Source organism: Adiantum capillus-veneris, chromosome 6 (assembly GCF_014529385.1).
Source record: "Adiantum capillus-veneris isolate H3 chromosome 6, ASM1452938v2, whole genome shotgun sequence".
NCBI lineage: Eukaryota > Viridiplantae > Streptophyta > Polypodiopsida > Polypodiales > Pteridaceae > Adiantum > Adiantum capillus-veneris.
Window position 1 is genome coordinate 125,738,703 of NC_140936.1, and position 26,455 is coordinate 125,765,157.

Sequence of the window (26,455 nt, forward strand, 5' to 3'; positions counted from 1 at the left end):
AAAAGTCATAGTTCAATTTCGTGACTTGCTTATTGAAGACAATAGGAGGTCATGGCCATCAAAGACATGAATATTCAAGTCATAGATTTGACAAAGTATAATATTCAACTGACATTGTGTTTACATGTTAGATACACACAGAAAAGCCAGCCGTAATCCTAAAGCAAAAGGAATTCCAGAGCATGTTTAGGTTTACATCATCTGTAACAGTTTGCAATTTACCTCAATTGCAGCATGGGCAGAACTTGAATCCTCGAAATCCACAAATGCATACAAGGCGCCATCCTATCAACATGAAAATCAACCATGCATTCATCAACCATGCCTTTCAGCAAACTCAATTTTCAAATTACTCTTCCAAACCTTGTTGGTTCTCACGCTAACACTGTTAGGTCTTACAGTCCCAAATTTCCTCATCACATCCTCCAACTGCCTGCAAGTCGTATTCGGCGGCAAGTTTCTCACATAGACAGACCTTGAATCCACTGAGGGGAAAAAAAGAATCATGATCAAAATATATAAGAGAAAAAGAACCACTCGAGAAACCACCTCTAAGAAGAAACCAAACCTTCAAGCGGAGTGTCCTCCATTTCTTCCGTTGGAGAGGGAGGATGCGAAGTTGGCATATACAATAATTGTTGATCAGAAGACTCAAACTGTGGTTGGTATGAAGAGGTCTGCTGAGATAAGACGGGCCTCTGAGCAGATGTACGACTATCCCGCTGAAGTCGCAGCTGTTAAATTTGGAAGCCAACAATCACAAAGAGATCATGCATCAAGCATCCAGAAAGAGTACGAGGAGAAAGTTCAATAAGGCTTACAATTGCTGCATAAGACTTTTTCTCCGCTGAAGCTTCTTCTGCAGAGAAGGAATGAGTCTCTTTTTCCACAGAAATCTGTTCGAGTGCCCTAGGATTCGCAGAAGTAAAACCCTCATTCATTTGATAAGCCACAGCTTCGTTGATACCCCTCTGCTCAGACCCTTTGCCACTTTCTGGAAGGTGAGATTCCTCTCCAATTAATAAGTCCCCACCAGTGCCAAAAAGTGTTGAGTCATTCGATTCAGGCCCTGCACTTGACAAAACAGGGGTCCCATAATATGGGCAAACTTCATTTGTGTGCTGGACAGGGAGGCCTTCTAGAAATCAAAAGGATAAGCCACAAATCTTTACTCAAAGAATCCAGGTCAGTGCTGTGTATACCTGCATTTGAGACCATCTGTGAGCCTTCATAATCCTCATGCATTCCGCGACTCCCATTGTCAACAACAGGTTCAGATTCATCCAAGTATCTTAAGATGTCATTGAGGACATAGTATCCTTTATTTTGAGGGGCAAGGATAAAACTCTGCACAAACTTTCGTGTATTCCTATTTTGGTGCATAGCTCCCGTAACCAGCACAAACACAGATCCTCCAAACGAATTCAAGGCATCCACAGTAAATATCTCCGGTTGCCAATTCTCATGATCCAAAGATGTGACCACTTTGTGTATCTCCTGAAATGTAGCACACAAATGACGAGAAGCCCTTTATAAGAAGCATAAGGGCAACGACGTAGTGAAAATCTCAGAACAACCATTCAAAAGCATGATCTGATTTAATCCATAATTAACGCTAAGTGTGACCAGGTGTTTCAAAATGAAACAAAACAAACCTCAAGCCAGATAAACAAGACCCAGAGACTTACCAAATAGTTACATGAACTCGTGTGAGAAAATAACGAGAGCATTTTGTTATCAAACTTCAAACTGAATATAATCTTTGCTTAAGATATCAGTAAAAGAAAAAATTGTGCCACTTTATACCGAAAATGAATGTCGAACATCAACCAAAAACAATGATGTGAACAGATTTTAAGATGAACCCTTCCATATTAAATGTTAAGCCTAATTCATGACAACTTGACACCATGCAAATCTTGTTTTAAATATTACTCCAACAGGAAAAACCATCAAGTTAAGCATAGGCCCCATTTCCCTCACTAGGAGGTTTTTCCCCACCGGCTTGAATATATACCCATCACTCTAGGGCAAGCCTTATCTTTGTATTAGCACACTCAAAAATATTATTTGCTGTCTTGTGCGCTCTTGAGCTTCTCCTATTCAGAGTTACGTCACTCTATTTTTTCACTTAAGGTTAGGCATACTTGTATGGCTAGCGTGCTCCCGAGCTGGCTACCCACATGCATGTGCAGTGTAGCCTGTAGGTTTACATCTGGTCCAGATCGGACCACTTTGGCCGGTCAAACACGTGCCCTTGCACCATTTTAGGTTCTCCCCAGTTTCCTATTTTTGGTGTCGGGGGTCCCATACATGGATGGCAAATGTGGGCTTTGTTGCCCTATATAGGCAGCCCTTACCCTATGCATTAAAGCCTTGGTTGTATCTGTCGCAGAGTACCCCCACAAAGGGGTCATCCTCTCTATTGGTCACCTTGGCTGAGAGCCTTTCTTCTCTACATTTTCTCTCCTTAGCGTTTCCTTTTATTTCATTTGATGCCACGAGCAATGGCTGTATACTGTGTACAAAAGAGACATCTGGAGATGCTCAAAAGCCAGGGTACAATGTGAGGGCTATGTAAACATCAAGGCGGCCTACATGATCATGTAAGATGAACCATTGTCGTGGCGCGTAGTGTCATGTGATGCGTGTAACAAACTTGGACACCCCAAGTCTAGATTCTACCGCGACACAGCAGAGATTCACTTCAAACTTATTCACAATTCACAATAAGTTCGACATGGCCCGGCATAGTTCCGTGCCAAGAGGTATTGGCCCGAGAGACAAGCGCCCCTTTCGGTATTTATTTTTATATTAATCTTTGAGCAAAGTACAATGAGCCCGCGGGCACTTGTAACAGACTTGGACACTCCAAGTCAAGAATCAACCGCGACAGCACCAAATAACCACTTCAAAACAATTCACAGATCACAATAGATTTGCACTGGCCCGGCGGAGTTCCGTGCCTAGAGATATTGGCTCAAAGACTGGCGCCCCTTTCGGTATTTCTTTTTGTATTAATCTATCATCAAAGTACAAGAGAGCAGTTAGGGTTTCACTCTCATACTGTGCGTCCAGATGCTCTGAGAAGTGAGGCCCTCACCACTAATTTAAAGGTTACAAGGGATGCCCAAAAGCAGAGCCCCAAAAGCTTTTAAAATCAAAAGCAGTAGTCCTCTCGCTCTCTTTAGAGAGTCTTTTCTTTTTTTATATAAAAAAAAGCAAAATTCGCGTCGCTCATCATTTCAATTTTTTTATTTTTTATTTCTAAAGCCTTCGTGATTTTCGGAAATTAGGGTTTCTGCTGTCCGCCACGTCATCACTTTGTGACATACCCCCTCTTGAAAGCATTGTAATCGACCGCGATTACGCCTGCAAAACCGACAAAAGCCATAAACCGTCTTAGCAGACACTGACTGTTAGTACCTACGTACTAGGAACACACATCTAGCACATGTACAAAATCGACAGTCACATCACACGACATCACAGGACATCACCAGACATCACAGGACATCACATGACATTCAACATTCATTCGGATCTTAGACCATGATTTATCGGCAATGTAGCTAGCAATCACATCTAGGTCCAATCGGGACCTTATCGATGTCCGATTGACTAACCCCTATTGCAACCATGTCTATTCGAGATCAATCGGACCAAAATGCTGCAGTCATTTCGGCTATCAATTCCTGCACTCAAAAGAAGTCAAGAACAAATCAGTATCATTATCAGGAATTCCATTTCATAAAGTCATCCAGCAGAATACTGTCAGCTCTCAGTATCCCTAAAGCTCAAAGAGACATCAGTGACTTTAGTACCAAAATCGAGGCATCTGTTGACAAAGGAGCGGAGTAACTCCACTCTTGTGCATCCCACTGCACCAAATCTTCGGCCAAGCTGAGTTTCTAGGTTCCGTTTGGAGTAGACTATGCTAAACCAAAACGTCGAGGTAAAGTTTCACAATCCGAGGAGTATCTGCTAGGTCCTCCTCCTCCATCCACTTCGCATCAAATGCAGGAAAGTCCTTGAACTAAACCAAGAACCGCCTTCGGACTTTACCTTTCTTCGTATCATTATGTGCCAAAATCGGTTCAGGAACAAGGATCTCCTCGTTTTCTTCCACTGCGGGTTGCTCATCAGGCTCCCCATCATCAGACACATCACCCTTAACAGGGTTCAAGAGACTCACATGCAATGCATTGTGAATCCTCCAAGTATCTGGCAGTTTCAATCGGAAGGAGACATCATTTATCTTTTCAGTAATCTGGAAAGGTCCGTAGTATCACATACTAAGCTTTGGAAAAAGCCTCTCCTTTCCCTTTTTCTTTCTTAGGCGTGCCTTCTCAAAAGTAAGAGCACCCAATCACCTCCTTCAGTTTCAAGTCGCGACGATGGCGATCCGCTGCCTTTTTCTGTCGTTCTTGAGACTTCTGCAAAGTCTCGCGAAGCTTGGCAAAAGCCGTATCCAAATCTCGCGAATATTCATCCGCTTCCAATATCTAATCTTTCGTGCTCAGGAAGGATGGAACCTTCGCAGCACTTTCAACAATCTCACATGGCGTCTTCCCCGTCGAAGAGTGTATCGTGTTATTATAGGCAAATTCCACCAAAGGTAAGTTCTTTTTCCATTGAGTCTTCTGATCCGAGATACAAGACTTCAATAAATCTAAAATCACTGAATTGGCAATCTCAAATTGCCCGTCAGTCTGCAAGTGGAACGATGACGAGAACTGCAACCGCGTGCCAATGCTCTCCCAAATTGCCTTCCAAAACAAACTCATAAATCTGGGGTCTCTGTCGGAGACAATCGTCTCAGACGTGCCATGTAATCGGAAAATCATCGTGATCATTCTGTTTTCTTGGGAGATCAAAAATGAAATCCATTGCAATACTTTCCCAGGGGTGGGTGGGTATGGGTAAAGGCTGTAACAATCCCTGTGCCTTATACCTGTCAAACTTGACCTTCTGGCATACCAAGCAATTGCGCACAAACTCTTCCACATCCTTTTTGAGTCTCGGCCCAAAGGAGTATCTCTCTATCCCCTTCATGGTGGTTGCAATGCCGCCGTGACCCGTAAAAGGTGGACAGTGGCATTCAATCATAACCTTATCCCTCAACGGTTGTGTAACGCGCAACATAGTCTTTTTCATCAAGTAGCCTTCCCGAAGGGAGTATCGAGCTACTGTCTCCCCATCCCGTATCCGTGTGAAAACATCTGCAAAATCTGTATTTGTGGCATACTGATCGACCATATCCTCGAAGCTCCTATGATGTATCGCGGAAACAGCCAGAACCAACGGTTTCCGAGACAAAGCATCTGCCACCACATTCTTCTGTCCCTGCACATGGACAATCTGGAAGTGAAACTGTGACAAGATGTTCGCCCACCGCATCTGCTTTTCCGAAAACTGCTTCTGTGACAAGAAGTAGCGCAAACTCTGATGGTCTGTAAAGACAATAAAATCCGCTCCGAGTAGGTAATGCCGCCACTGAGTAAGAGCATGGATAACCGCCAAAAGCTCTTTCTCATAAATCTGTGCTGTCATCTCCGGCCTAGAGAACAAACGGCTCTCGTAAGCTATGACATGGCCTTCTTGCATCAAGACCGCACCCAGACTACAACCACAAGCATCACAATATACTTCAAATGACTTCTGCAAGTCCAGCAAAGTCAAAATAGGTCCCGTAGTCAATTTCTCTTTCAGTGTCTGAAAGGCAGTCACCTCTGTGGGTCCCCACGAGAAAGGTACTCCTTTCTGTGTCAAGGTATGCAGAGGGGAAGCAACCTCTGCAAACTTTCGTATGAACCGCCTGTAGTACGAACACAGTCCCAAGAAGCTTCTAACTTCATGGACATTCCTCAATCGGGCCAATCACGGATAGTCTCTATCTTGGCCGAGTCCATTTGCACTCCTGCTGCTGACACAATGTGTCCCAAAAAGTGTATCTCTGGTAGGAAAAATTCACTTTTCTTTGCATTAATCACTAACGTGTGATCTCGTAATGCCTAAAAGACTTGAAGCAGATGATCTCTGTGTTCTGCCTCATTCTTGGAGAAAACAATGATGTCGTCAAAGAAGCCTGTACTCTCGAAAAATCCTGTCCATCATCCGGTCAAATGTCGCAGGAGCATTGGTTAAGCCAAAAGGCATCACCAAAAACTCAAATAACCCAAAAGTCGTCCGAATAGTTGTCTTGTAGACATCTCCTGGCGCTATCCTGATCTGATGATATCCACTCTTCAAGTCAATCCTGCTAAAGCACGAGGATCCTTGTAACCTGTCGAGTATATCATCGATCCTAGGAATCGAAAATCTGTTCTTGATGGTGATTTCGTTGAGAGTGCTATAATCGATGCACATTCTCCAAGATCCGTCTTTCTTCAAAACCAACAACACTGGAGAGCAATACGGTGAAGTACTAGGCTGGACAAGACCCTTTTCCAAGAGGTCTTTCATTGGGTTCATAATCTTTTCATTCTGTACTCAGCTCACACTGTAAGGTGGCCGATTCGGTGGCGTGCTTCCAGGTATCAGATCAATGGTTTGATCTTCAGGCCCTCTGAAAAGCAATCAGCAGGAGTGTGGAGAAAAATCTTGGCGTTCTTTTGACAGGTCAAAACATAATCAACCTTTATCCATCATTCAGTTCTCTTCCAAAAGAATGAGTAAGAAACTGAAGTTCATCAAGTACAATCTCTAAGCCCTTCATTTATCAAAGTCGCTTTCTCGGCCCGGTAGTCAACCACGGCGTAGTTCTTGTGGTACCAAGGGATCCCGAGTAGAACGTTGTGAGCGAGATGGAAACACACAGAACGCCTCTATAACGACCCGACACACACTCTTGGAAGGATATACACACACACTATGGGGCACCACTCGGCTTAGACAACACACCTGGCCGAGACAGGGAACACACCTCTGGAGTGAGAGGAGAGAGACTATCCACTTGCCCACTCCACACAGACACACACACACACACACACCCAAAAAACTCAGCTCAAAAGAGGATAATTTCTGATGTTTAGATACAATTGATCTTGGGCCAACACCAATGGGGCAAATAGCTCACACAATATGGGTAAAATAAGCCAGATACAATCACAAACTAGAGCGGAAACTTCGCTCATAGGAGAAACTTACACAGAAAAACAGCAGGAAAAGAGTGAGGAATTTGGCAAAATGGACAGCGCCATCGCGTCCGGAACGGCCCAAAACCCCAGTCTACAATGTCAAAGTGCTCAAATCCGACCTCGGATAAGCAATTTACGGCCAAAACAAGCTCCAAAATGAGCAAAAACACACCTGCGGCTGTTCCTCCTCTCTTCTCCACGTTTTTTTCTGATCTTCTCTCTGTTTTTTCAGTTCCCACACTTAGCGTTTTTAGTTGGGCACCCTTGGCCTTTTAGATGACCTCAAACGGACCCCGAACAGGCCAAAAACTGACCTCGCAGTGCATAGTTGTCACCTTTTTGCATCATTCGCACACCTGGCACTCAGCTTTTTTCCAATAATGCATCTCGCCACCACGTGAAGTGGCCCCAAAAAGTGGTCCTAATGATGACCTTTCTGCATAACTCTCACAAGAAAACACCCACGTTGTGTCCGTCCTCATCCGCGTGCAAATATTGACCTCGCTCGCCCTCCTGACGCCACTAGATGCCGTCTGACGCACCTGCTGACCTCATGTCGTCGGCCCGCGGATAGCTTCCTCGAGAAGTTTTACGCGCTACCAACTCCTCCTTATTGTAGAAAAAACACACTAGTACTGATAATAGTGAAAATCGCTGCACTATGTACACCCTGTCCTACCTGTACACACGTGGGCCCCACGTAACCACCTGGCTATGGAAATTGGGCAATCCTTTATTTGATGCACCATGCATGTATATGTACATATGCGCAATCCCTTGCTCCAAAAAACTCCTGACATAATTTGCCCATCCCCTAGCCTGCTAGATCATTCATGATCAGCAGTAGCAAAGAGAGATATGAGACTCGCCGCATCACAGGTCTCCTCATCCTTCACCAACTTTGCTTGCTCCACAGACAGCTCATCTTGCTCCACCATCATCAATCTAGCATGATACAATTTAAGACGCAATCCATTTACCCTTGACTTATGTAGAACACCATCCAGGTTAGCCAGCTGATATATGCAATTTGGAAAACACTCTACTACCTTGAAAGGGCCTTCCCACTTAATTTGAAACTTCTTTTGGAAGGTGTTGTCCAGCTTACTGTTGTAGCGCAAAACCAAGTCATGTTTCTTGATACCCTTACTTTTGACCTTTTCATTTATCTTTGTCAAAGCCTTATCCTGCATCTGCCCATAATGCTCCAATGCGCTCATCCTATCCAACTTGACCTCTTGTAACTGCAAGAGCCTCTCTTTGAATGCATCATCACTAGGCGGCCCAAGCAACTTCTCTAACATCTTGACCGCAGGCAACTCTACCTCCACAGGCAATAGTGCTTCCTTTCCATACACCAAATGAAATGGAGTAAACCCAGTACCTGTCTTCACCGAAGTACGGTAAGCCCATAATGCACTAGGCAATTCCAAATCCCAATTCTTTCCTTGGTGCTCTGTCACTTTAGAAAGAATTTGTACCAACTCACCATTGAATCTTTCATTTAAGCCATTACACTGCGGGTAATAAGGAGTGGTATGCTGGTGCCTAATCTTCATCTTTGTGCATAAGAAATCTAGCAGTTTAGCTCTAAATCCTGGCCCCTTATCTGAAAGTAGCTCTAATGGCACCCCAAACTTGCAACATATTTCATCATACACAAATTTTGTCACATCCTTTGCAGTGATCTGTTTTACTGCTATACCCTCTGCCCATCTAGAAAGATAGTCCACTGCCGTCAAAATATAGCTTTTGCCCCTGCTTGTGATAGGTAACGGGCCTATTGCATCAATCCCCCACTTTTCAAACACATCAAACGCCATAATGGTTTTTCGTAGCTCTGGCTTCAACACTCTCTTCCCAAATGCTTGACACCTATTGCAAGACCTACACCAATGGTGAACATCCTTGTGCAAACTAGGCCATACATACCCCCTCTTGCAAAATCTTATGCAAGGTGATCTTTAGAGCAAAATGGCCACCACATGCACCTTCATGATTCTCTTCCAACACTCTGTAAAGCTCCTCCCGCCAAGGTACACGTCTCAACACGAGATCAGCCCCTTTCATGTATAAGACATCACCAATCAATTTGTACCTGTATGCTCTACGCACAAAGCCATACTTCTTAGACTTCTGAATCTCCTTTGGAATGATTCCTGTTAGCAAAAACTCCTCTTCTTGAGCCAAACTTTCCCGGCCATGATAAAGAGGTAAATTAATCCTCAACACGAATAGCTCCCCAATCATGCCTTGAGCTGCTTCATGTGCCTCTCCATTTAGAGCACGTTCAATGTGTCTGATGCTCCATGCTTCAAACTTTTTTAACAGGCCTTTAATTCTAAAGCACATTTCCTTCAATGAGGTGTTCTTGCTCTTCCACACACCCAACACTTGCTTCACCACTAACAAGGCATCACCTTTTATGCTCAACCTTCGAACCCCATGCTTCAAACAAATGTGTAATCCGGCTTCCAATGTAGCATATTCAGCCTCATTGTTACTATGCACATCCAATTTGAACCCTCTCTTGCATACTAGCTTCCCCTCTGGATCATAAAGTGCTATACCCCCTGAAGCTGCATCGTGGCTCTTTCTGTATGAACCATCAAAGAACAACACATGTGCATTGCTGATCTGTGGCACTTCTTCAACTACCTTTCTCACCACCTCTTCCTTAACAATAAGGGGATTCTCCTTGTAGGTCAACAAATCAGCTAGGGTAGCCCTTGTACTATCTTCCACTAGAAAAGAGAACTCAAACTCTTGCAGCTCAATTACCCATTTCTTCACCACATTTGACATGTTAATACCATTAATTAACTGTGGCAAAAAGGCATAACTCGTCAAGAAAACAAAAGGCCGTGGTAGCAAGTAATGACGAAATCGTCGACAAGCAAATATTACACTGGCCATCACTAGCTCTACTTCCGATAACTTTCTCTCCGCTACCAACTTCACTCGGCTTGCACAATACACTGGCCTCATATAATGGCTGCCCTTCCCCTTTTGCAATAGCATGGCTCCAATGGCATCATCCCCTACTGATGGATTTACATAAAAAACTTTCTCCCAATCAGGAGCCTGCATGGCTGACAACCCCCCTAACACCTCTTTCACCTCTTGAAACACTTCTTCACACTTGTCATCCCATTGCAATGGATCATGCTTTGCCACTTGCTGTAATGGATAAAGAAGCTGCGAAGACAATGGAATAAACCGTGCCATGTACTTCACTTTGTGTATAAAGGTTGCCAATTGCTTTGTACTCATAGGTGATGGAAGAAGAATAATAGACTTCATCTTATCTGGATCAGCCTCAATGCCATTTTCTGACACCATATGGCCCAATAACTTCACCCTTGGCTGTGCTAGATGACATTTCTTTGGATTTAGTTGTCCTCCACATTCATCATATCGAGCCAATACCATCTGCAGCTTCTCATGGTGATCAGCCCTACTGCTATAGACACAGAAGTCATCCATAAAAGCTTTAACACAACTACCAATGAATGGTTCCAACACCCAATTTGCTCTCTCTTGATAGAAGGAAGGTCCATTTGACAACCCAAATGGCAATACTGTGTAGCAATAGCAGCCCCATGGCGTAATGAAAGTTGTCTTTGTGCGGTCTTTAAGAGCAATCTTTAATTGAAAATAGCCTGAAAAACCATCACACACACTGTACCTCTCATAACCTGCCACTGAATCCAAGATCTGATCGATGAATGGAAGAGGATATGGGTTCTTCTTAGTGGCTGCGTTTAAGGGTTTAAAATCCACACAAATTCTCCACTTCCCATCCTTCTTTGGACTGACTACAACTGGACTCACCCATTCTGTGGTCTCCACTGGAACTATGAACCCCGCCTTCAATAACTTGTCCACCTCTTCTCGCAAGGCTTCCATTTGCTCTTGACCCATCCTTCTTAGCCTTTGCCGCACTGGCTTAGCACCTTCTTTCAGCTCTATATGCATCTCTTCACCCTTGAACCCTCTGATCTCTTCATATGAAGTAATGAACAAATCAGGAAAACTAGCCAGCATATGCAAATATATATCCTTCTCCATAGCTGAGAGGTCTCCACTGATCATTTGTGTCATCAATTCCTGCTTCTTTGACAACTCAACCTTGGTTTGCATTAGCCCTTCAATCACTTCATAAGGCCCTTCACTTTCATCTTCAACCTCATTCGCAAATGCGACTAAACCACACTCCTGGATTTCTTTATCCATCAAAAGAAATGCAACATCAGCATCCTCATCACTGCTGGTAGTGCTATCACTGTCCTCATCTGTCACCGTGGAAGAGTCTTCCTCACTAGACTCATCCTCATCTTCATAAAGCTCCTCTAATCGTTTCCTTGTGTCCATATTATAAAGCTTCTTGGTACCTGTCTTTCCATAGAGGCTAATCGTACCATGTCGCCAATCTTGAACAGCTCCCACTGCACGTAACCATGGTCTGCCCAGTATAATAGGATATGCTCCCAACCCTGCTGGCATCACATGAAAATCAACCACTGCCTTTGCATCATATGCCTCCACTTCTAAGCTCTTTACAACACCTAAGCATTTTACTTTTTGATGGTTTGCCAATCTGATCCGAAAACCTGACACCCCAGCCACTGTGAGACCCATCTTCTCAACGCATGAGTGTGTTATGACGCATATTTGGGCTCCGCCATCCACATAACCTTGTCCCAAATTTTTCCTTTTATGCCACACATCTACTATTGGACAAATGTCTGGTAGCTCATCCATTGCCAACACCTTTACTGAACCTCTCTCTGGCTCTTTCTCCATTGGGTTAACCATCCTCTTCCACTGTCGCTTTAGCTTAGGCACCATCTCTATAAGCTGCCCAAAAGTAACATCTGCCTTCCTGCTCGTCAGATCCTCCTTCAAGTCATAGCTTAATTGCCCATCCCCTAGTGGAAAATCTGAAACATGAAACTTTCGACGAGCTCTCCTTTTCCTCTTGGCCTTGACATCCTCGCCTTCATGGCTCTTTCCTTTCTTCTTACTAGAACCTGGGGCACTTCTTCCTTCCTTATCCTCTGTGGTCCTCTTCCCAATAGGCATCACTAATGTATCCTCTAGCTTTGATGCCTTCTCCAAGGTGACTACACTTAGCACTTTTGTCTTTCCCTTTTCCTCCTGGGTCAGTCCACTGGTTCCTTCGTCTCCCTTAATTTCGATGCCATAATCATTTGACCTAGTTAGCACCTGTCTTGGCAATGGATACATGTCTCCCCCCATCCTTGGTGGCTTATCACATTGCGGGCTGATGTGACCCAACTCTCCACAATTATAACATGTGGGCGTCTGCCTCCAAAACCTACCATTGCTTTGTCCAACACCATTCCTAGGCCTTTCTTCACCTCCTGGCTGATTTCCAAACCTCCCTCGACCTCGATTATTTCCCACGTGACCTAGCATGTTTAGGCTGAGATTCTTCATCAAATCAACCACTTGTCTCATGTCTTGCCTTAGGCCATCATCTTGCACTGCTGTAGTGACCACTGCTGGCATAACCTGAGTAGTAACAGGAACCACTGGTTCATGATGAACCCCTGACATACGACCTTGTAAAGAGTCCATAGGCTGAAATTCAGACCTCATGGGCAAAGACTCCACCCCTAACTGGCTCATTTTCCTCAGCTTCCACTCTTTGTTCCTTGCTACCTCTAGTGCATCTTCATATGTCCTGGGCTTCTTTAGCTCCACTCTCCAACGTATATTCTCCCAAAGACCAGCTAAGAACCTGTCCTTCTTCATCATGTCAGGCGGGGGTACCTGTGGTGCTAAGGCCTTGCACATTCGCTCCTATGCCAATGAAAAGTTACGTATGTACGCATCTACTGGCTCACCTTCCTTTTGCACCAAAGCCTGTATTTCTTGCCACACTTTGTCAGCATCTTCTATCTTCACAAACTCCACTTCCAACCCATGTCGTAGATTGTCCCAACTCAACCTTACAGGTGGATCATCCACACGCAACTCCTCTTCAAATGCTTTAGACCAAACTCGTGCATCACTCTTCAAACAAATTTGGAGAAGGCGTAACATTTGCGTAGGGTCATGAATCTGGTTGTTAATGCAGGCAACCTCCATCTTTTCCAAAAATTCTTCCACATCTTCATCACTTCTTCCATGAAACTCGGGATAAGAGAAAGCCATGGCTACCCAAATTATGATGCTTTGAGAACCCCTTCGAACACACGTGCAAGAACCCAAAACTTTTCACTACCCAATCCCTAGAAACTTCAATGGAGCTCAGCTTTAGATAAGGACAAACACATGCACATCAAATGAGTTTTCATAGTTGATCATTGGAATTACAACAGGCAAAGGACATTCCAGGATCTCTCTCAATCTTCTTGGCCCAAACATAAAGACTATGCGCTGCTGGAAAAAGATCTTCCTGGACACATGAACATTAATCTGAATTCTTTGAGTTAAATGAAAAGGAGTGAACTGAGGGCCATTTTGATTATCCATTAAAGCCAACCATGAAGCTCCCAAGAAGGCACACCTGACTCAACCTTTGATTTTGCCAAAATTTCAGCAACATAACAACATAAATGGCTCAAAATACCAAAAAACCAGCCATCATAACTTGGAAAAATTTCGACAAAGTTTCCCCAGAAGTAGAGCAGTAGGAACCGAAAATATAGACTGTCTATGTATGCATAAACTGCCAACAATAGAACCCGAGCATCAATTAGGAATCACTAGTACATAGCCTATGGCGAGGTCACAAAAAGGGTGCTCCAGCTACCTGTATCACCGAAAGGATCTCTACATTTGAGAATCCCCCAGCTCAATAAAAACCTCACACTATCGACCCTCACACGAAGGCTAATGCAAATCGCGTATAGTCAAGTCTCAGAAATGACTATCTTCAAGACCAAGTCTCAGAAATGGCTGGGACTGCCAAATACAACCAAGTATGGCTCCACAAATGCGTACAATGGCAGTTTCCACAAGTAACGTACAATCCAGCAGACAATGCGCTCAAATAGGCGCCAAGTGATGCATACCCACAACAACTGCAAGTGACATCACTGCTAGTATATCACTGTACTCCAGCTACCTGTACCTGTGTGAATCACCTGTACCTGTACCTATACCTGTCCATGTAACCTATAACCTGTAACCTGTAATCTGCAACCTGCAACCTGTAATCCCGAAGCTCGAAGCTCGAAGCTCGAAGCAGAAGGTACTCGAAGAAGATCCTCCGTGGGGGCGCCAAAAGAATGTGAGCAAGATGGAAACACACAGAACGCCTCTATAACAACCCGACACACACTCTTGGAAGGATATACACACATACTATGGGGCACCACTCGGCTTAGACAACACACCTGGCCGAGACAGGGAACACACCTCTGGAGTGAGAGGAGAGAGACTATCCACTTGCCCACTCCACACAGACACACACACACACACCCAAAAAACTCAGCTCAAAAGAGGATAATTTCTGATGTTTAGATACAATTGAGCTTGGGCCAACACCAATGGGGCAAATAGCTCACACAACATGGGTAAAATAAGCCAGATACAATCACAAACTAGAGCGGAAACTTCGCTCATAGGAGAAACTTACACAGAAAAACAGCAGGAAAAGAGTGAGGAATTTGGCAAAATGGACAGCGCCATCGCGTCCGGAACGGCCCAAAACCCCAGTCTACAATGTCAAAGTGCTCAAATCCGACCTCGGATGAGCAATTTACGGCCAAAACAAGCTCCAAAATGAGCAAAAACACACCTGCGGCTGTTCCTCCTCTCTTCTCCACGTTTTTTTATGGTCTTCTCTCTGTTTTTTCAGTTCCCACACTTAGCGTTTTTAGTTGGGCACCCTTGGCCTTTTAGATGACCTCAAACGGACCCCGAACAGGCCAAAAACTGACCTCGCAGTGCATAGTTGTCACCTTTTTGCATCATTCGCACACCTGGCACTCAGCTTTTTTCCAATAATGCATCTCGCCACCACGTGAAGTGGCCCCAAAAAGTGGTCCTAATGATGACCTTTCTGCATAACTCTCACAAGAAAACACCCACGTTGTGTCCGTCCTCATCCGTGTGCAAATATTGACCTCGCTCGCCCTCCTGACGCCACTAGATGCCATCTGACGCACCTGCTGACCTCATGTCGTCGGCCCGCGGATAGCTTCCTCGAGAAGTTTTACGCGCTACCAACTCCTCCTTATTGTAGAAAAAACACACTAGTACTGATAATAGTGAAAATCGCTGCACTATGTACACCCTGTCCTACCTGTACACACGTGGACCCCACGTAACCACCTGGCTATGGAAATTGGGCAATCCTTTATTTGATGCACCATGCATGTATATGTACATATGCGCAATCCCTTGCTCCAAAAAACTCCTGACAACGTCAATCGCGTGCCCTGAACACCCCTATCATTGCAAACAAAGTTTGCCAATGCTCGGTGTAATGGCAACATCCCATCCAGGTGCCAGTCGAACTACCTCCGCCTATGGCGTCAGTCTGTCGGGCGTAATTCCAAATCGAGCCGCCAATTCCAAGTGAAAAGAAGTTGGCCTTGGCTCCTTCAAAAGAGCTTCCTGATCCTTCACTTTGCCCCAAAAGCGGCAAAGTTTGTACTTTCATTCATTAGATTCGGTGCAGGTCCCACGCCATGTGGTACCAGTTCTGCTTTTCTATCTGCCTTTTCTGCCACATTCCTCAGCTGCTCTCGAACTCTCAGACCTGTCATCGTCTTTATCATTCTGTTCTTTCTGTGCCTTATTAGGACACTTCGCAGAGATATGTCCATGTTCCCCGCATCCAAAGCACTTCCCCTCTCTGATGAAGCGAGCTCTCTCCTCAGGAGTAAGCTTGGGTCGTGCATCCTTTTTCTCTGGGTTGCTCTTTTTTCTTTCTACTTTCATTCCCAGAAGTCTGTTCGGCTCGTTGTGTCATGGCCTCATCTGTGGGGTAGGTCAGAGTGCCAGAGTGAATGGCAAAGCCCCGCTTCGCATGACTCATCAACTCCTAAATAGAAGCTGACTTCTAATCCAAGCAGTGATCTCGGATCTCTGTAGGTAGACCCAAAGTAAACCGTTCAATCTGTTCTCTGAACAAGATCTTCTTGAATGAAGAGGCGGGTAGAAATAGCTCCAGAATCTTTCACAGTAAGCATTTACTGTATCGCTCTTAGTCATCTGAAGATGGTTCCAAGCAGCTCGTATATCTCGTTCAAACTCTTGCATCAACCAAGAAGAAATAAAAAGCCTCTTAAATTTCAGCCATGTAACTGGCGCAGTCTTGTTTAAAAGAAGCGTGGACCACCAAGTACGAGCATTCCCCCTAAGGTAAGAGGTAGCTCTCCGAATCTTGGAGTGCTCTGAATAGCGTCCTCCAGCGAAAGCGATGTCAAACTGCTGTATAAAAGACAAAGCCTTTGAAGCATCTGAGTATCCTGAAAAGTATCAAACTTGATCGAGTGGCCACCTTCCTTAAACTCTCGGACTTTCTTGCTTTTATCTTCGAGAAAGTCATACTGGTTGGCTTTGTAAAAATTCTTCTTGTTCGCATAAAACTTTCTGTCATCGGTATCTGAGCTGTCTGTAGACGAGTCCTCAGTAGAACTGTCAGTCTCTGGGCAAGATGTAGCCTTCTTTGCCTTTTTCTTGCCCTTTCCGAAGCGTTGTTATTGGCTTCGCTTTTTGCTTTTCGTGTCTTCTTCGCTCGAGTCCGAGGAGCTAGAAGAACTATCAGAAGAAGAAGAAGAAGAAGAACTGGGTACTCCTTCAAATCGAACACGCTTCTTCTGTTTCTTTGCCTTTTCAAAAGTCGACTGACGATCCAAATAACCTAAAAAGTCAGTGCTTTTCTTCTACTTTTTGCCGTGCTTTTTGGCTTTCTTTTGCGTGTCAAAAAGCTGAGCAATCCGTGCATCAACCACGTTCTCGAGTTCCTTCTCTGTATATTTTCTTGGAGGCAGAAGGTTTCTTGAGAGCGGGTTTCGAGAGTGGTGTTGTGGTTCTCTGCCACTCTGTCTGTACCTCTTCCAAAGAGGTCTAGTTCATATATTTGTCATCTTCGGATCCTTGGCAAAATTGAGCATCATCTTTGTTGCATCGCCGATCAACTGGCGACGCTCCATCTCTCTTTGCTCCGCTTGAGTAGGCCGAGGCGGGCCATACTCTCTGTGTGAATCTTCGTTGTGATCCCAGCCCGCATCTCCAAATGCAGAGGGAGTCAACTGATCATTGCCTGAAGCTATAGGTGCCGTGTCACAAAGTGATGACGTGGCGGACAGCAGAAACCCTAATTTCTGCCAAAAACCCTAAATTCCGAAAATCGCGGAGGCGGATTATTAAAAAAAAAAAAAAAAAAATTGAAAAATGATGAGCGACGCGAATTTTGCTTTTGCTTTTTTTTATACAAAAAAAGAGAAAAGACTCTCTAAGAGAGAGAGAGAACTGATGCTTTTGATTTTAAAAGCTTTTGGGGCTCTGCTTTTGGGCATCCCTTGTAACCTTTAAATTAGTGGTGAGGGCCTCACTTCTCAAGGCATCTGGACGCAGAGTCTGAGAGTGAAACCCTAACCGCTCTCTTGTACTTTGATGATTGATTAATATAAAAAGAAATACCGAAAGGGGCGCCAGTCTTTGGGGCCAATATCTCTAGGCACGGAACTCCGCCGGGCCAGTGCAAATCTATTGTGATCTGTAAATTGTTTTGAAGTGGTTATTTGGTGCTGTCGCGGTTGATTCTTGACTTGGAGTGTCCAAGTCTGTTACATGCCGCGGAAAAAAAATTTCAGGGATCGGATTTCCCGTAGAAGAGAAATCGGCCGTGCTCTGATACCACTGTAACAGACTTGGACACTCCAAGTCAAGAATCAACCGCGACAGCACCAAATAACCACTTCAAAACAATTCACAGATCACAATAGATTTGCACTGGCCCGGCGGAGTTCCGTGCCTAGAGATATTGGCTCAAAGACTGGCGCCCCTTTCGGTATTTCTTTTTGTATTAATCAATCATCAAAGTACAAGAGAGCGGTAAGGGTTTCACTCTCAGACTGTGTGTCCAAATGCTTTGAGAAGTGAGGTCCTCACCACTAATTTAAAGGTTACAAGGGATGCCCAAAAGCAGAGCCCCAAAAGCTTTTAAAATCAAAAGCAGTAGTCCTCTCTCTCTCTTTAGAGAGTCTTTTCTTTTTTTATATAAAAAAAAAGCAAAATTCGTGTCGCTCATCATTTCAATTTTTTATTTTTTATTTCTAAAGCCTCCCAATTTTCGGAAATTAGGGTTTCTGGCAGAAATTAGGGTTTGCAAGAATTTTAGGGTTTCTGGTAAAAATTAGGGTTTCTCCTATCCGCCACGTCATCACTTTGTGACAACACTCACTCTCAGACTCTGCGTCCAGATGCTCTGAGAAGTGAGCCCCTAAGACCACTTATAAAGGTTACAAGGGATGCCAAAAGCAGAACCCCAAAATCTCAAACTCAAAAGCAACTGTAATTCAAAAGCTGCCAAAATCAACCAGCGTAATTTCCGAAAATCCGTATGGAATGCCACGTCAGCAAACCAGTGCAAATTGCAGAGATCCGTACTACCTGCCACGTCAGCCTATCAACGCATTTTCCAACGGGAATTGCGGCGCGTTTTTCAGCTGTTGTTGCCATGTCATCAAGGGTTGTGTGTGTGTGTATCCGGGGTCACTTCCACGTCACCAGTTTGTGACATACCCCCCCTCTTGAAAGAATTGTAATCGCCCTTGATTACGCCTACAAAACAAACAGAGGCCATAAATTGTCTTAGTAGACACTAACTATCAGAACTGACACACTAGACACCACATCTAGCACATGTACCAATTGACGGCGACGATGCGACGACGACACGCTGAAAATGCAGACGCTGAAATCTGCGTTTTCCGGGCTGAATCTGCAAACTTCGGTGGATCTGACCATGCTGCGAGGATCTGTTGCGAGAAGGTGAGATTTGCGAGGTTTGGGACTTCTATTGCGGAGTCTGACTACTGAAAACTGAAAACGCTGGTACAAGGGATGGTCTTGTTGCGGAGAATCTGCAAAACGCTATGTTGCTCTGTTGATCCAAAAACGCTAGGGCTGATTCTGAGATCTGCTGCAAAAACGCTAGGCTCCTGCTGCCGCCAGGCTCCTGCAAATGGAAATAGCTGGGCTGATCTGCAAAGCTCAAAACATTGGCTCTTGGTCTTGATCCTTAGCTGAAAACGCTAAGTTATCATGCCCGGGGGGGGGTCTTGCTGAGAAGGTGCTTTGTTGGATGTCATGTCCCTGCTGCCTCTTCTGCCAAAAAGTGCTAGCACTAGGTTTTCTTATATACTTGCTGAGTCAAATTGCCCTACCCAGTTTCCCAAAAGAGATGGCTAAAATAGGGAAAATAGGTCTATGCACTGTAAAAAATTGCTCCTGATAGGTTCTCATGGTAATCTGTTGATCATGCTGCACGGTCTGTGAACAGACTCACAAAAGTGCCAGAACACTTCCTAAGCTAATTGGATTGAACCCATGTCAGCATGGTTAGATGTGCATGTGACATCCCCTCCTTTCCAAAGTGAGGTACTGGTACCGAGCTATATGGCGTCGAGGGAGATCGCCAACAGCGTTTGGAATCCTTGGAAGGACTCTTCGCCGGCCCACTCTGATGCGTGGGTCATGTGATACTTGAACTTCATAAAGGTCTGCACCGCTTGCTTCTTTGGCCCGCGCCGAAAGCGACACAAAGTTATCTGTGGCTCCTTCAATGCTTCAACTTTGTCTATGGTCATGCGTCTACCTTCTTCAAGAATCTCCGAGGATAAAAATTCCTGAACCCACTTCCAACATAAAAACATGAACATACCCATTCCATGTAAAGTGACTAGAAAAATGCTAGTCTTTCTTTAAAGATTGTGCATGTTGTAACAGACTTAGACACTCCAAGTCGAGAATCTACCGCAACACCACAAGAAATCACTTCAAACAGTTCACAGTTCACAATTGATTCGACACTGGCCCGGCGGAGTTCTGTGCCTAGCGATGTTGGCCCCAAAGACTGGCGTCCCTTTCGGTATTTCTTTCTGTATTAATCTGCAACTTAAAGCACAAGCAAGTGGGAGGCTCTCACTCTCAGACTCTGTGTCGAGATGCTATGAGAAGTGGGAGGCCTGCCCACTCATTTAAAGGGTTTACAAGGGATGCCAAAAGCAGAGCCCCAAAAGCTGGTAAATCAAAAGCTTTTAAACTAAAGATTGCTCTGCTTTTTTCCGTACGCTGCTGCCACGTCAGCATCCCGCAAAGGCGCCGCAAATTCCGGAGATGTCCGTGCGGGCTTGCCATGTCAGCAAAACAGCACAATTTCCGGTGTTGTATTTCAACCAGGCTGCATTCCATGCCAAGAGAGGATGTGTGTGTGTGAGTACTGGGCAGCTACGTCACCAGTTTGTGACATACCCCCCTCTTGAAAGCATTGTAATCGCCCTCGACTACGCCTGCAAAACAGACAAAAGTCATTAACTGTTTTAACACACTGACTGTTAGTACCGACGCACTAGGAACACACATCTAGCACATGTACCAATCGACAGTCACATCACACGACATCACATGACAAATCACATTCAATATTCATTCGGATCTCAAACCATGATTTATCAACAATGCATTTAGCAATCGCATCTAAATCCCACTGAGGACCTCATAGATGCCCGATTGACTAATCCCTATTGCAACCATGTCTATCGAGATCATTCATACCAAAATGCTGCAGTCATTTCGTCTATCAGTTCCTGCACTTAAACAAGTCAAAAACAAATCAGTATCATATTATCGGGAATTCCATTTCATAAAGTCATTACAGCAAAATACTGTCAGCTCTTAGTATCCCTGAAGCTCAAAGAGACATCAGTGACTCTAGTATCTAAGATCGAGGCATCTGTTGACAAAGGAGTGGAGTAACTCCCCTCTTAGGCATACCCAATGCACCAGATTTCCGGCCAAGCTGAATTCGGGGTTCCAATTAGAATAGATTATGCTAAACCAAAAGCTTCAAAGTAAAGTTTCACAATCTGAGAAGTATCTGCTAGGTCCTCCTCCTCCATCCACTTCGCATCCAATGCATGATAGTTCTTGAATTTAACCAAGAACCGCCTTATCACTTTACCCTTAATCTTTCTATCTGTTCTGGAACAAGGATCTCCTCGTTTTCTTCCACTTCGGGTTGCTGATCAGGCTCCCCATCTTCGGGCACATCGCCTTTAAAAAGCCTAAGGAGACTCACATGAAAAGCATTGTGAATCCTCCAAGTTTCGGGCAGCTTCAACTCTGACAAGATGTTAGCCCACTGCATCTGCTTTTCTGAAAGCTGCTTTTGTGACAAGTAGTAGCATAACCTCTGATGATCGGTGAAGACCGTAAAGTCGGCTCCGAGTAGGTAATGTCGCCACTGAGTAAGAGCATGGATAACCGCCATAAGCTCTTTCTCATAAATCTGTGCTATCAATTCCGGCCTTGAAAACAATCAGCTCTCATAGGCAATGACATGACCTTCAAAAGCTTCTGGTCCAAAAAGCAATGCCAAAAGCTGCAAGCACAATTTTCGAAAATCTGCCATGTCATCAGTTTTGGCGTGTGTCCGGATCCTGCTCTATTTTAATCCTTTATGTCACTTGGGGCCCCATCGGACGGGGTCCCCATAAGTTGGGAGGACTTCTTCTATTACTTGTTCTTCTTAGGGTTTAGGGCCCTCGGCCGGCATCTGTAAGTTGGCTCCATTCTTTAGGCTTTGACACGTCAGCAGTTTGTTACAGTGTGTGCGGTTTATCGGTGATTACTGCAACTTGCGGTATCCTTGGCATCAGCTTGGTCGTTTCATTTGAGCATGAGACCTACAGGAGACCTTTCATTCAAGTCTGACGTTGCACTTGTGACTCTAGAGGCAGTACGACTTGTGGTTTGATCGGCACATATCATTATGAGTGGATCTACGAGAGATGGCCGCAACATCTGCATATGGGAACATCAACTTCACAGAGACCATTGGCTGGTGGACTTACCGTTAAACCCTAGTACGGCAACTACATTGCCTATAGAGGAGCTTTTTATTGGCCTTGATCTTCCAACAAAGCTTTGGACTTCCTTGGAAAGTTGTCTGCAAGATGCAAGGGGATCATGCAAGTCTCGCCTACTTGGTTGGTAGTACACTTGCTCTCCTTCTCTAAATTCTCCTAATCGTTTGGATTCTTAATTTCAAAGTTGTATACACTCACCCTCCATAAGTTTACAGCATACACATCCCTTGCCTGAGAAAATGTGATCTCCCAGCTCGGCAAGAGGATAGTCACTCTTTAACTCGCAGTTAGGTGGCACTATCAGCATGGATCGTGCTTTGGTTGACACCGGAGGATTAGAGGCACGAGATATAAACATGATGAGCGCCAACATCTTGGTATGGCCACCCCTCTTCTCAAAGGATGACCACGGCACAAACATCTTGGTCTAGCTATCCCTCTTCTCAGAGGACGACCACAGTGGAGATTGCTTAGTCTCACTTGGATGCTCGAGCTACTAACAGGACACCATCCAAAAGTCGTCCATGAAGCCTATTGATGATTGTTACAACACACGAAAGAGTGACAACGGTGCAAACTTCTCGGTCTGACCTTCTTCAAGTGTTTGTGAATCAATCGACTAGCCACATTGGGTTGCGGCTTCTTCCTCTATTCTTCATATGAGTGACCACAAATCTTCTTCAATAGGATTGGACATTTGAAAGCCTGTTGACACTCCTATATGATTGTCAAGTCCATGACAAGAGTTGTTTCTACACACTTCGGGACATCTTTCTTAGAGCAATATACACACTTGGCCCGCTGAGTAAAGCAATTTCTTACACAGTGCATCTAGATGGAGATCTTTTGGCAGTTGTGGGAGTTCCCTAGATTCCTACTACATGGAGTATCGTCCTCTTATGGACACCGTGGCAAACATCTTCATTCAAGGCCTCACATCTTTGGTTTTTGGCAGTCCACTCTGTTGCTTCACTTAAGATTAGACATACTTATACGATAATTGTTACAGCACACAAAAGAGTGACAACGGTGCAAACTTCTTGGTCTATCCTTGGAGTTTTTGTGAATCAACCGACTAGCCACGTTGGGTTGCGGCTTGTTCCTCTTTTCTTCATATGAGTGACCACAAATCTTCTTCGATAGGATTGGACATCTGAAAGCCCGTCGACACTTCTATATGACTATCAAGTCTATGACAAGAGTTGTTTCTACACACACTTCGGGACATCTTTCTTAGAGAAGTATACACACTTGGCCCGCCGAGTAAAGGAGTTTCTTACACAGTGCATCTAGATGGAGATCTTTTGGCAATTATGGGAGTTCCCCAAATTCCTGCTATACTCATGGAGTATCATCCTCTTATGGACACCGTAGCAAACATCTTCATTCAAGGCCTCACATCTTTGGCTTTTGGCAGTCCACTCTATTGCTTCACTTAAGATTAGGCATACTTATATGGCTAGTGTGATCCCGAGCTCGCCACCCACATGCATGTGCATTGTAGGTTGCATCTGGTTTGAGCCGAGCCACTCTGGCGGACACACACCCTTCCACTTCCCCTGATTCCCACTTTTAGTATCGTGGAGTCCCATATAGTGCTAGTAAACTTGGGCTTTGTTGCCTAAATACGCACCTCCTTCATCCTAGCACAAGTTGTATCTGTTACAAGGTACCCCCCCCCCCCCCCCCCTCTCTCTCTCTCTCTCTCTCTCTCGTAAGAGAGGGGGCTGTATTCTGTGTACATAAGAGACCTGTGGAGATGCACAATGGCCCATAACCCAACGAAGTACAGAAGTGGGCGAACAAGGTGTGAACTATATGTATGTCAAGGTGGCCTATATGATGAATGTAAAAGGAACAACTGTGGAGGTGCATAATGCCATGTGATGTGAAAAGAACCGACTTTCTCGCCCATCTGCAAAGAAAGACGCATCGACGCTGCTCCACTACCCTGGAGATGAGATAGGTTTGCACTCTATCATACCAAATGCTTCCAACAACTCTTGGAAATAGCACTCCTAAGAGAGAAAGATGCCCCTCTGTCTGCCATACCTTAATCCAAGAAAGTAGTCAAGCAAGCTGAGTTGAAGATTGATAATGCACCATCCCATCTACTTTCACTTTGGTAAGTTGTTCTTTACCAGGGTACCCAGGGGACTATAACCTGTTAACATCGTACAATGTCCCTTAATCTCTCTTTCTTTAATACATTCCCTCTACCTATTGCATGCTCTCCTAATTGCCTCATGAGAGAATTAAAGCTGCTATTAAAACCAATTGCATCACAAATTCCAAACTTTGTTTTATACGCAATATAACATGAAATCTTGGAGGGTAACCTTAAAAGACTCACATCTTGAGTCTCTGCAATTTGCATTTGGTCAGCATCAGCCCGAGCAAGACGACTTGCATCTGCATAGAACCGATAGGCATATTGAGGCATCTGATGGAGGACATTGTAATACTGAGTGACAAATGTGTTAGCCACCTGCACAATAGGATAAGCATTAAGAGTCATATCATCAAATAGGGACACAAAGATGCATAAAAATCTTATTGGGCCTTCACCCATTTATATAAATAAGCCAGAGGTATATGCTTATGTGTGTATGTCATGTGTAACTGCCTAGTAAGAAGATCGCCAAGGAAATAACAAACGTGCAAAAATGCATATTTACAAGCATTGCTTGGTGAAAGATGTCCCATCCTAGCCAGAAAACACCACATGGGAATGGAAATACATGGAAATAGATTCATACCATCTGTGCAGGCACCGAGCCAGGAGACCCCATCATTGCCTGTCAAAAACATAGAAGAAACTTGTTAGACTTGGATAGTATAATCTGTAAAATTTTCCACACAAATGAGTTCTAAACCCACAGAAAAATGAATTTGAGAAATTGCACAAGGCTTGAACGCAGAGATTCCTGAACATAAAGGGTTATACAGTGACCCAGACGGACAAAAAAAAACAGACTTCGATATACACAAGCATGATGCATTTATCCAATTACGCACAAAAGGGCAATCATCCAATTACGCACAAATGGACTCTCTCTCTCTCTCTCTCTCTCTCTCTCTCTCTCTCTCTCTGTGCGTGCAATAACTTAGGAGTCTAGCGCGCGCGCGCGCGCGCACACACACACACACACACGCATCTCCAGTAAGCTCGGACCTTCGTGAACAGATCTTGAGCGCCAACCTTCTTGCAGTCGTCGACGCGACTCTGAATGTGAATGTAGAGAAAGATTGTGTCAGCTAAAGCTTACGACTCACGTTTCAACCATACAAGTCCCATGATAGTTTATATGTTGGAAGGTGAAAAAGACGGTAAAGGCCTTTCTTTTCTTTTGCCAAAAACAAATTACCATTTATTCCAAGAGATGTTAGCTCAACAAGTACCCATTCTCTAAGTATGCATTGAAAATGTTCAAAGCGTTATCTAATTTAATGTCAAAAGTCTACCATTTCAATTTGTCAGCCAATCAAGCTACTCAAACAAGTACCAGCTCTCACAACAACAAGAGCAAGTCCCCCTTCATCATAAAAATCTACAGTGAGATCACGTAATCACAATGAAGCCAAAGTAATGTGTGGAAAATAGAAACCTGTGATAGAAATCCTTCCATAATATCAAGTCTGTCAAGAGAATGGTAAATCCACGTAGCACACAGCAAATCAGTCGCACCCATAAACTTTTCCACCTTCTTTCCCTCAATCACACTTATCAAGCAATTTCCTTACCCTTTCAACCTTTCTTTCTAAGCAAAAAAATCACACTTGAAGATAACACAAGTCCTAGTGAGGGATAGGGATCCCTCACCTTTGCATAGGATGGGAGCAGCAAAGTAGCACATATGCCAACCTCCAGGCTTGTGTAGAGCAGTCTTAGTGTACTAGGAGAAATCCATTCAATATGTTAGGTACTTGCAAGTAGCCGAAGACAAGTAGTAACATTTGACAGGCATAGGGTATGATGCCATTAAAAATAAAAACACAGCTATGTAAATACCATGATCGAGAAGGGGAGAGGAAGCACTGAGGACATAAATCCATTTAGAGCATAGATTAAAGAGCATGCCTTAGTGTGGCCATCATCCATTTCAGCACTTAGTAGGTAGAGAGCAAGTTGTAAGTGGTCTGTGCAGGAGTCCCCATCAGCTGCTGCAGGAGAAAGCAATTGAATTCATGGCATTATGAGCCAGTCAGCAAGTCAAAAGGAGGAGAGTAAAACCA

General features: G+C 44.3%; 1 protein-coding gene across 2 annotated transcripts in view; it reads right to left on the minus strand.

Moving 5' to 3' along the window:
- The window catches only part of LOC147456229 (nuclear transport factor 2-like), a 66,982-nt gene extending 41,476 nt beyond the window's left edge, over positions 1-25,506 (minus strand). The window contains exons 1-8 of one of the 2 annotated variants that reach the window (XM_086514764.1): positions 25,395-25,506; positions 24,979-25,017; positions 24,573-24,707; positions 1,203-1,497; positions 822-1,069; positions 569-734; positions 364-485; positions 223-285 (exon numbers count right to left, since the gene is read on the minus strand). In XM_086514764.1, the coding sequence (XP_086370890.1) occupies positions 223-285; positions 364-485; positions 569-734; positions 822-1,069; positions 1,203-1,497; positions 24,573-24,707; positions 24,979-25,014 (1,065 nt within the window). In that variant the 5' untranslated portion in view covers positions 25,015-25,017; positions 25,395-25,506. The remainder of the gene's footprint in view (positions 1-222; positions 286-363; positions 486-568; positions 735-821; positions 1,070-1,202; positions 1,498-24,572; positions 24,708-24,978; positions 25,018-25,394) is intronic. The other variant, XM_086514765.1, reaches the window with a different exon arrangement.
- Between the last annotated feature and the right edge of the window lie 949 nt (positions 25,507-26,455).